This window comes from Penaeus vannamei, chromosome 14 (assembly GCF_042767895.1).
Source record: "Penaeus vannamei isolate JL-2024 chromosome 14, ASM4276789v1, whole genome shotgun sequence".
Lineage (NCBI taxonomy): Eukaryota > Metazoa > Arthropoda > Malacostraca > Decapoda > Penaeidae > Penaeus > Penaeus vannamei.
This window is the reverse complement of record NC_091562.1, coordinates 15,086,379-15,098,878: the sequence shown is the minus strand read 5'-3', so window position 1 is coordinate 15,098,878 and position 12,500 is coordinate 15,086,379. Positions and strand designations below refer to the sequence as shown.

The following is a 12,500-nucleotide window of genomic DNA, read 5'->3' as shown; positions in this document are numbered from 1 at the left end:
TGGCCACCCCTTTCCATTTCTGCCACAACAATGCCTTCTTCTCCTGGGTGCCAAAAAAAGGTCTTTATGGAGTAAGGGCATAAGGTCCAAAGTTCTAGGAAAAGGGTCATATCTCTAAGGGTAGGGGCTGCAGTCCTTACACTGAGTTACCACACTTCTTTAAGATCATGCATCCAAATTTGGATTTATAAAACACTCATCAAGTTTCTCATCAAATAAAAAAAGTGCTGCTTATATTAAAATATGGGGTGTGAATTAGCCATAATCACAAAAAATATGTTCATTTCCATGCCAGAGAATTCCAGTGTTACATCAGAGAGATATATTCCATTACAATTTGTGCCGTCCCAAAAAATATCACTAATTATGGGAATTCTCTAATGCCATGCAAAAGGTTCACTTCACAGATAGGATTATGGAGTAAAAATAACCCGAAACTGCTTTGTCCAGTAAAACTTAACATAAAGCAAAAAGAAGCAATCATATGTTATACAGAACAAAATTTCCTTGGTTAAATATGTTCTACCCAGGTACACACAAACTGTCTAAACATTCATGGATTACACAGGATGGGAGACTAGTTGCTGCCAGTGCAAAGTTTACGGAAAATACTGCAATGGGGTCTGATTTCTTGGTCCATGAAAAGTTTCAAAAACAAAACTGATTTTCCCTGATATTCATGGAAAAAACTGTTCAGCAAAAAAATAATGCTCTCTAGTTGATAGTGGTACTCCTTTAAATATCATATCTTCACTGATATGAAGCCTTTGCAAATATGACGGACAACTGTGCTGATTACTTGTGGCTAATGTAATTTTTTTTTTTCTTTTTCAATAATGGCAGTTACAGATTGACATACTCAAGGGAGGCGGGAAAGCAGAAAGCAATACTGCACAACAAGCAGGATAAAAATATTTTCCATTTAAGTACTGGGGACTTGACCAATCATAAAATTCTGTCATTAAAACAAAATACACAAGAAATTTTCGGATAAAAATAAAATTTCTAAGAATTTCCCTTTTTTCCTTTTCAACTAAGTCAATATAAAAACAAAAATAACTTTTAAAGCAAAATATTCCATTGGTCTGATGAAGACAGATGAAAACCAAATACAAAAGGAAAATGCAAAGTTAATTTTAGATCATACATACAGAATAGTGATTTCTTATATGAAAAAAGGGTTGGATGGCAAACCTTCACACTATCAGCTCCTGCTAATATAGAAGAACAAAAATTTGACATTCTAATTCATGATACATAATTTAAAAGCTCATCAATTACAGTAATAAAAACATAACAATATGCAAATAGCATTCTTCTTCCTTTTTTATTTCATAAAGTTTTCATATCTAAGTTTCAGATGGTTCCTTTCACTATTTCAGGATTTCTTATTAATAAAATATACTTCTCCTCTTTTTGCATTCTTTTAGTGTATAATGCATACTGATTCAACTTCAGAAAATAAAAATGAATGCTACCTTGAATAGTAACTACAAAAGCAAGTATTTATATGCATAATGCAGATAACCATAAAGATAGGTCCTTTAATACATGATCACCAAATACTTTTTTCCAAATGTAAAATAAATAAATAAATAAAAACTCAGTGTCATACTCTATTACAGCCATTTTCCAAACCATAAACTGGGGGAGGGGGAGCTATACTCAAATCATGGTCCCAAATGCAAAATGATCTATGTGCTACCTGGCATATCAATAATATCTAATGTTACAGATCCTATAAAGAAAGGAGTTTCTATTACTGTTCACCAAGAAAAATTGGGAACTCATGACAAAATGTTGTTTCCACTTGTATTTTACTGTATTTTTCATTTTTAACAAAATCTTTTTTTTTTAACATATAGTAATTTTAAAATTCAAAATATTTGAAACTTGAGTTTCTATTCTGAGGTCATAAAAAAATCATTTTTTCTGGAAGTAAACACATTTTTGTAGACATAGCCAGAAAAAAAATTGATGATAAACTTTCCACTTGTCTTCCTTCCCCATAAAATCATCTAAACTGACTGATAAAAGACACTGGATGTCATTCTACCTTTGCCTGAGGAAGATTAAAAGCAATCTTCTTTTGAACTTGTACCAGAGGACGGCTATAGTCAAAAAATTGAGATACACCTTGTCTAGATCATGCTTCATCGGATATCATGGATATCAGCTTAGCTTTCAATCTAGCATTCCGTTTAGGTCCTACTCTACTGATATCATATATAATTTTGTATTTTTTTCTCTTTTTTTTTTCTTTTTTTTGCACACACAGACATGCAATACAATCTATAAATTCAAAATCCAGAAAAAAAATAAAAAGCCTTTAATATCATTCTTACCGGTGCATATAATGTTTGTACCTCCTATCTAAATTTCAGGTATATTTCAAAAAATGCAAAACTAGGGATCAATTTATCAGGGTTTTTTCAAATATTTTACTCGTATTTAGTTGGGATCGTGGAAAAATAGTGATGTCAACAAATATATCTCAGGTTACTTGTCTTTAGTATGGAGAAATTACTACATTTAAAAGGGTAAATCATTAGAAAAACATGGAAAGCTTTAAATGTATGAAGAAGTAACATCAACACATAGCAACTGGAGCAAGTTTGAATCAGCTTACCATCCATCCAATAATTTCAAAAGAGAAAAAAAAGAACAATAATAAAAAATAAAAAATAAATATTACTGTCACAATAGCCACAATATCGGTAATTTCAAGGAATTCAAAAACCAATCAACTACAATGACTACACATCCCACAAGTATTCTCTGTCCTGGCACCTCTCATCTACTTCAGAGAACATTGTCTTTAAACAATGTAAACTTGCAATGAGGTCAGAGAATTATGCATTAGAAGAGAAAGCTGGGTACATTTTATGGAATTAATTTGGGAGTAAATTTACAATTAAATTCATAAATAATGATTAGTTGAAAATAACGTGCTTTTTGTTTTGCCAAGCAGCATTTTCTGATCACTTAGTGTAAAATGTTTTTATATTATCTTGGTTTTATATGTAATGCAGTATTTTTTTTAAATCCTCAATAAATGTTTGTGATGAGACAGGAATTTCTATAAAGTTATTTGCATATGATATCAATTCATTTTGACCAATCATTAATAACATTCTTTCCAAGTATCATCCTAACCTTTCATCAGACTTCTAGCTGTAACCCTTCACACACTCTACTGTATAAAAATAGTAATCAACTTAGCAGTCTATACCATGGCCAAACAAAATATCGTAATGCTTTCATCCATTCCATTCTGGAAATATCAATCTGCAATTTATGTATTGTGTCAAATATAAAGTGCTGAGAGTTGTACCCTTTCTGCTCTGCTGCTTCTTTGCAACATGATTAAGCTGCATTGTTTACGTTGCTTCAAAAACAGTATTTTCCCTAACATATTTACACCATTTCAAGTATGTCCTTGGCAGCAGAACTTCAATCTCTTGATCCAGATAAGTATGTTCCTGACAGACATAAGTTTTTAGTTCATTATAAAATATCAGACAGCTTGGAAAAAAAAATATTGTACTCTAATTGGGTGCTGATTAAAAACACAGCCACTTGGCATTACCTTTAAAAGCCAAAATAATTCCGACTCAGATGGTGACCAGTGTGTCTTCAACATATATTAACCTTTAATTATCTTTACATATATTTAAATTAGGAATCAGGTACAAAATTGGGCAGATTTACACTCTCTTACTCTCACTCTCTTTCTTTCTACACTTGCACTTCATTAGTTCTATTAAGCTACAAAAGACAAAATCTCTAATGCAAAGGTTACACACAAATCCACATTCCCTCCACATTTGATTTAACAAGAGCATTACTTTTATGTTTATGTGGCTGATGTTATAGCAGGATACCTATTCTCTGGCTTCAACTTCCACATTGTAACAAAACTAATCAGTATCAAAGATGTACATCCATGAATCAATCCCTGACATATATATATACATGTATGTAAAAAAAGAAAAAAAAAGTTTTATAAAAAAAATCAATATATCTCAATCCACATTTTCCACTATATAACAGAAAACCCTAAAATAATATCCATAGTAACACTTCCCATCCCATTCTAGTATTAAGTTGCAAGTAATAACATTTTTTTTTATTCAACACTAACTCATCTCGGAACACAAACAACACCCTTTCAAAAAACTGCGAGCAATAAGGATTCACATCCTTGCCTTTGTGGTAAAATCTTTTGTTCCCAAAACAGAACACAAACAAATTTCATTTCCCAAACATGCCACTGGGAACATCGAGGTTGTCACATAGCAGCAGAAAACTAGCAGAACGACAGTGACAGCTCACCGCCATTCCTCCACTGCGTCACCGCTCGGGTCTTCATCTGTAAATGTGAAAGGAGTGTTACTTTCTGGTTTGTCTTCATTTTAGGAGGGGATAAAAATAATGCTTTCAATATTTATTATTTTCTGTGGAACATTCTCCAAATATTAGGGGGTCTAATTTATCCAAATTGTATAAATTTTAATGGGTACCAATTTATCTTCACTGTCCACTCCCATTAAATCTTTTATGAAGGAAAAATAAGAGTTTATCCATAATTTTACCATTACTAATTCTTTGTTTCAAAAATTAAATTTCCCATAAGATTTTCTGCTACGAAAACTAAACCATTTTAAATAAATTGTCTTAATACACCATTCTCTATCAAATTTTACTTACAGTGGGGGTCTAATAATGCACTAAAACACATAGAACTGAAAATTTGTTTTACTGTAGATTTTTTCAAACATTTCCAGTAACATTTGCCACTGTAGAAAGCAAAATCTACCGAATCATATACTTTGTATCAGTGTTACTTCTAAATACCTTTCATCTTTGGATAAAAACAAGAAAAAAAAGTCACCACAGCTATCAAGCTGACGGGTGCTAAACAAGCCAGTGCTGCTAAACAAATGAAGTAATAATCGAGCTAAGTATCAACATTTCCACAAAGTGTAATAAAAACACATCAGCCGTCCTACAAATCAACTCCATTACACAACCTCACTAGAGCATTCTCATTATTTTGTTTTATTAACACATTATTTGTTTTTGGATATGTTAAGTCAATAACATTATAAAGCTTAGCCTTGAAAAGGAAAATAATGTAAAAAAGATTAAAGTATTAGCAAAACATCCTTGAATAATTTCTAATTCAACTGATACATTACCCGAACATAAAACAAACTGCAAGACATCCATTTGTTTCTAAGCCTATTTATGGCAGATATGTTTCAAAACAGCTGCTATGAATACAAGAAAGTATTCATATTTACATTATCTTCCCCTTCATAACTCACTTCTTACATTCACTAATACCATTTACATCCTTCATAAATGTATGACAATCAAATATTCTTTACAGGTATGCCCCAACCAGCATTTATCTCTTTGACTATTTTCTTCCATTTCCCAACTTTTTACCTAAATTCATATGCTGTTGCTTCTTCCCTTTCTGTTACCATATTAACCCAATGCAGCACCTGCTAATTCCCACTTTAATGACCAAACACAAACTTCGTCTACATTACCTGTTGCATTTTCTCAAAGTCTAAACATGGGCGGTGCATCTGGTGAGGGCGAGGAGTGTGTCTGTGTCTCTTGCGTGGGGATGCCGCCCGTGCTCCTCCTTCTGCCCTTGGAGTCCCACCCTCACTGCCACCGACGCCACCACCAGGGGAGCCCCTACCGTCGCCTCCTCCACTTGCTGACACTAAACCTTCCCGTCCACTACTTGCTAGACCAAGCATTTTTGTTGGTGGAGAGACGGAGCGTAGGGGTTTATGAGCCTCGAGGGGCGGGGAGGTTCTAAATTGGACGGGTGGGCGTGACCCAGTGGTCAACACACAAACTTCCTCGTCACTGCTTCCTGTAAGCCAACCAAAAAAAGCCAAAATGAATATTGTACTGTTTGTTATCTACTATATATTGCATGATAAATAACTATACCCTAACCATAGTAAAATTACATATTTCTTAAAATGTTAATTCTACTTCCTGGTGATGTGTTTATCATGCCACTTTATTCATAGCAAGCCAGAATAAAATATATAATATGTGTGCATGTGTATCTTTAAGGACGTACACGAGGCACCATTGCAGATTATGTTTTAAACTGGCCACTGCTACATATATACAAGCTACAGAAAAAAATATATTAATCCTTAAATTGAAGTGTAATCATAATATGTGTTCAGAAAGAATATTAACACTCTTGTGTTTCTGTTGCCAAAACTAGTATTTCCATAATGTATTTCTACAGAGAAATGCCATTTACAGTGAACTCTGACTGACATCAGTCGAATGTGTTAAGCAAGTCTTATGAAATAAAAGAATGGTGCTTAATATTTTGATTTGTACAGTTTTTATCAAATCATCAAAAGTGGTACTTTGCCAAACACACCTATTGTGAGAAGTTATCAATAACTAACAGAATTACAAAATAAGACTTATGTAATGACATGTATTTCCAGGCTATAATCATCCTCCTTCCTATTACTGCAGCACCAGTATTTGCGTAGGCAGTTGAAATTAATGTCTAAAATCAAAATGCCTGTAACCTTGCTTTTCCTAAATATAGCTACCATATATCATATAAGCAATGAATGTGACTTTTATCATTCCTTTTTATATATAATTATAAAATTATATTCATGTATCACACGTGTTATATATCATACCCAGTTGTGAAAAACTAAATGAACACTGCGGACTGACTGCCATTTGAGACATTGCAGTATGCAGTTTGAGAACAAAAGACTAAAATTCTGTGTCAGATTGATAAGGAATTTTAATCCTTTGTTCTGAAACACATCAACTATTCTGAAATTCATCAAATGTTAGCCAATAAACATCAGTGTATATATATCCATGGCATAATCACTATGTACTCCTAGGAAATAGTCAAGGGTTGGCCATATTGCATTGGCAACAAATACAATAAAAAATAGATATATAAATTAAGAAATAGATGAACATAAAAACAAAAATAAATTACAACAAACACTTTATCCAAATCCATACTAACATACAAAGGATCTTTGCTTTAATTTCATTAAAACTTAAAATCAACGTCAAGAAAACTGTCAACTATCTAAGAGGCAAGTTATCACCTTAACTTGGACAGATATAAAGAAGCTAACATGACAATGTGGCTAGATCACCTATGTGGTCTTAGATGACACTGACTCTCAGTTTACTTCCTGCTGACATACAGTTTACACAAACTGTATTACTCTCTCAACACAGACATGTGGCATCATTATCTCTGAATTACTAACACCTATATAGTATGATACTATACGGTAAAAAATATATTAGTAAAGATATCAATATATCTAATACAATATTACATAAATAGTTAAGGCTGCTCACTCATTACTGTACACCAATTCAATGAGTATACATGAAAGCTCGGCACAAGAAAATTGATGAGATAATCAAACATACAAGTCTAAGTTTATGATCCCATAAAAACCATAATCAGCATTTTCCATGAAAAGTACCTTGGTTTATGTGATTACTATGCCAGCATAATGAAAAGCTCAAGCTCCTTTTATACAGAAGCAGGCATATCATTGCCCAGAAGACAAACCCTTCTCCACACAAAAGAAGCTGTGGAGTTCATGTCACATCTTATAATAAGTCTGTTTTTCTGTATGGTAATACTAAAAATTGGGGAAATAAAAACCTAAAAGATAGTAAGTCATTAGCACTTAAAAATTAATGTGAAAAATGTACAGCATTTATCACATTCTGGTCAACATTGTGTTTGAGTGTTCTTTGGTTTCCTGCAAGAATAAGATATGAAATAAGAGACCAAACTTAGAGCAAAAGTTATTAATATCCAATAAATCTTTATAATAAAATGCTCAGCTTAGTGTCTCTGCAGGCAGTAATATCAACTAATACTTGCTATATATTGTTTGTGACATGAATTGCTTATAAACTTTGAACTTATATATCACTGACAGCAAATGGCCTGTGGTCTAATGCCATTTGTAGCTGATCCCTTATCCCACTGGATCCGGATGCTTCACTGCTATCACATGGCCTATAATCCGGGCATAAGTCTTAAGTGAGCAGACACTCTGCTGGGTTTACAGCATGTATGCTGGGCGCAAACAAACTCTCGGCCTCATGCCTCCTCTTTGCAATGTTATGTTCTCTTTTCCTGCATAAACATTTTTAGCTTTTATGCCACTTTCAAATACCTATATTTGTCATTTGATTTGTTTTATCCAGATGTTAATAGTCTGTTTTCCTTGCACACACTCCATATCATCTCTCTAAGTAGTCTATAACTCAGTGCAATAATAATAACAATAAGTAACATTTTGTTATTTTCATGTTTTCCCCCCCTCATAATATTCAATTTTCTGTAATACAAAGGTTCCTAAGCATAGAAATAGTGTTATCCCTGGAACAGCACCCTACCAGTCATGGCTCATGGCCATTATTACATTCCATACTCATTTATTGATAGAAAAAATACAAAAGCCCCTTCCTAAATGCCAAATGAGTCTACTCACTCTCCAAGAGCTTTGTACACTCATGGTAAGTCTTCCCTATCACCCTAGCACTCAGTGAAAATGCTCACAATGGCAAGTTTGCGTAACAGACTAATTTTCCCATGACGACATTCACATCACCCGCCCCTCAAGCCAAATCTATTCAGGACATGATGGTCACATCATCCGGATCATTGGGGTTAATAAGTATAGCTATTCTCTTGAGAATTCACCACCTCTATTTGTCTGTTATATCTACTACAAAACAAAGAAAAGAACATATTGAATAAAAAAATATTGTCTTTGACCAGCAGGCAAGGCATGGTTATCAGTTTTAATCATACAGAAGAACAGGCCTGATTATAAACTTGGACTAGGCCTACACTTTGTTACTAAATGCATAGCAACACACTAAATGACGGGTTTGGGGCAGTATTCATGAATGGCCTATGACTGTTCTCCCCAATTTTGTCTCTTATTTACACTATTGCCAAATCTTAAAGTTAATCCTGGAATAAACCAAACATGTAAATTGTTATAGACCATATTCTAATAATCTACTGTGATATGATAAGGTAAATATGACAAAACTCTTGCTTATAACATAAAGGTAATATTACAGATTTAGTATATCTGAATGTGATGTGAGATCTCTACATTTATCATCATTGCATCAGCTGTAAAGGTGGGCACTAATATTTGTGTTTTTTTAAATAAAATACAGCAATAAAAACATCGGAGACAGCTTAATCAACATTTGATAATTTATCAAAAGTGGCCTGAAAACTTTTCTTATTATTTCCTAAGTGGAATAATCTTCAACAGAGGAAAAAGTGCATAAGGACAAATTGAAGACAGTCCTAATGAATAAGGACAAAATTAAAGACAGTCCTTACAGAAGTGAAAAGAAAATATCTGTAAAATATAAGAAAGGACTATATTAATGTTTGACAATAAATAAAAAAGGGCTTCTAATTTTTTTCTATCATACTTGATGTAGAATATCTTCATATTTGTGTAAATTTTCATAGTAGTTTTAAAAACAGTTGGGACACTTTTACACTTGTCCTACAGTTTTGGCCGAGTCACAGACAAAAGCTGTTTGTCATAGACATTTTCATGGGGAATCATAGACAAATTTGCTGTGTCAAAGATATATGAAGATCATCAGTAATAATATATAGACTTTTGAGGCCCATTCTGATATACTGTCAACTGTAAGTTACAGCAATTTTCTATTCGAAAATACACATGGTACCACACAGCTTCACAGCTGATGCAATGACAACAAACCTATGGTGAAATTAAATAATTAAATATATAAATATGTGATACTATTATCATTATAAAAGTAAGATTAATTACAATATATAGTTTGAGCATATTACTGTAATCTTCATATAGTCTATAACGATGTAAATGTTTATTCTATTACCAGTATCAACTTTGAGATGTGGCACAATGCAAATCAGAGACATAATTGCAAAGAACAGTCATAGACCTTTCATGAATACCGCCTGTGGTTTCTTGATGAATTCAGCATTTGGTAATTCTAATTGGTTTCAGCAAAATCTTCATACCGCTTCTCATTTTTTCTATACATATGCATATTTTATCCATGAATGCATTTCCTTTTTAAAGGATACATTACACAAGGTAACACATTGGTAATGCCCTGGGGTTGGTCACAGGGAGCATGTTCCTCTCCCCTAACATTTTTAGCTTGTTTACTTAATATTTGATGTGAAACTGTTCAATAATCACTTATGAAAGTTATTGTTAAATACAAAGGTAAACACCAAGTTATCCAAGGTGTATCAGAGAAGCATTACAGAATCTTTCTTTTTGAAAGTTTTGGAATTTGCCTTAAAAACTTTGGGGTATAAAGTGAGGAAAACTGAAAAGAAAATAATTTCTGTACTTAAAATCCGCAACTATTGGGGACTTTTATCTCCTTCACATACCTGAGTCTGTAAGGGAGAGCCGGGCTACTTGAGACCACTTGCGCTTTTCCGGGGGCCCTGTTTCTCGGGACCACGAACATGTCAGTGTTTCCAGCTCTTCTTCTGACGAGTGATGTTCTACGGGATCACAGGCATCACAGTCACTTACAAACGCAGAGTCCAGGAAAGATTCAATAGGGGACTCTAAGGCAGGGGATTCTCTAGGTGGGTCTGGGGTTCGAAGAGATGGGTGGGGGTGACGGGGTGTCCGTGCCCTCCGACCAGGATGTGGGTGATGACTGTGGTGAAGGTGATGATGATGGTGGTGATGGAGATGTTGTGGGTGGTGATAGGAAGAGGGAACTGATGAGGAAGGGATGGTGGATGGTGGGGGCATATCAGGGGCATCTCCAGCCATTGGGAGGTCATCACAGGTGAGGGTGTCCGTGCTGGTCTGGCTGGTGGGGCGCGATCTCACACTACACCCACTGGACACCTCACTCGACATCTCGCTGCCTGAAATGTAAATAACTCTATGAGACCATGTAAAAAAGAAATCATGTTTAGGTACATCTTTTATTCAGTGTACACTTTAATAGTGAACCATGTAAAAATATGACACAGATGGTATATATCAATTCTGCTCTCAGCAGAATAACCATTCAGATAATCATCAATATCAAGAACTAGATATCAATTTTTAAACCATGGAGCAGATTAATTAATTACAAAGAAGCAAAGGGATTTATGTATTATCATGCAGAAATCATATACATGCAAAATAAAAAAACATACATAACAACTATTACATATAGGTAACCACATTCATTTCTCGGTAGAATATAAACAATGTATGCATAATTAGCTTCTTTTGGGTGTAAGGTATCAAACAGGAGATGGCATGACTTTGAAGTTTAGTATTTCATTGATATAGTCTAGAATCTCTCACCACCTCTTTCCTGGATCTCAGTATAGTTTGTCAGATAAAACTAACACAAAATATCATCAATCATAGTTTGACTTGTGTTCCCCTCAAAATTCACTGTCTAACAAATTTGTGTTAAAATTCATGATAATTTGAAATAAGGAACTTATTTTATCAGCATTATTAGTGTCAAACCAGTTACTTGATTCCATCCCTCATTCTCTAAAATACTTTCAATATTGCCACTATCATAATCACATATAAATGAATAAAAAAATAAATAGTTGTGTGTGTGTGTGTGTGTGTGTGTGTGTGTGTGTGTGTGTGTGTGTGTGTGTGTGTGTGTGTGTGTGTGTGTGTGTGTGTGTGTGTGTGTGTGTGTGTGTGTGTGTGTGTGTGTGTGTGTGTGTGTGTGTGTATGTGTAAGGTATATTCATATATATATAATAAATATATATACATATATATATATATATATATATATATATATATATATATATATATATATATATATATATATATATATATATATATGAAGTTATTAAATCATATCTATAATGGTAATTTAATATCATATCACTTATTTCATGTAACAAATTATATCATAATCATCCATTTATGTAAAATATAAATCAACAAGTCTAGATAAGACCTGAACATAACATGCATATTAGGAGGGCTATCATGTTATGCATCAAAATGAAATAATACAAAATGACAGCAGGACGAGCGGCAGATAAGGATGTCAGTATGCCTTGTTAACATAATGTAAACATTGAATCATACAAGTGCAGGAAAGCTGGTAGGTATTTGAGTCTAACATACTGATAAATGTGTTACACTGAAGGATTTCAGCTGTGGTTTCACTAGCTTTGCTTAATCATCTTGGAAATTTGCTTATTATTACTGTGCAATCATAAAACCACTTGAAAACATACTTTAGGGTTTGTAGCAAATGACTGTAGGGACTTTTTTTTCAAAATATAATTTCAAATGAAACAGTATGTACATATATAAATACTATTATAAGTCTAAGGATGAAAACTTGAAAAGTTGAGAGCTATTATCAATATTGTAGGGCTCCTTTATTTA

The 12,500-nt window shown here is 33.5% G+C and overlaps 1 protein-coding gene across 3 annotated transcripts in view; it reads right to left on the bottom strand.

Moving 5' to 3' along the window:
- Positions 1 to 983: 983 nt before the first annotated feature.
- Positions 984 to 12,500, bottom strand: part of LOC113820270 (barH-like 2 homeobox protein) — a 54,781-nt gene continuing 43,264 nt past the window's right edge. For 2 of the 3 annotated variants that reach the window (XM_027372592.2, XM_070129766.1), the window contains exons 3-5: positions 10,505 to 10,999; positions 5,562 to 5,899; positions 2,085 to 4,372 (exon numbers count right to left, since the gene is read on the bottom strand). In XM_027372592.2, the coding sequence (XP_027228393.1) occupies positions 4,310 to 4,372; positions 5,562 to 5,899; positions 10,505 to 10,999 (896 nt within the window). In that variant the 3' untranslated portion in view covers positions 2,085 to 4,309. Of the gene's footprint in view, positions 4,373 to 5,561; positions 5,900 to 10,504; positions 11,000 to 12,500 lie in introns of all 3 variants that reach the window. The other variant, XM_027372593.2, reaches the window with a different exon arrangement.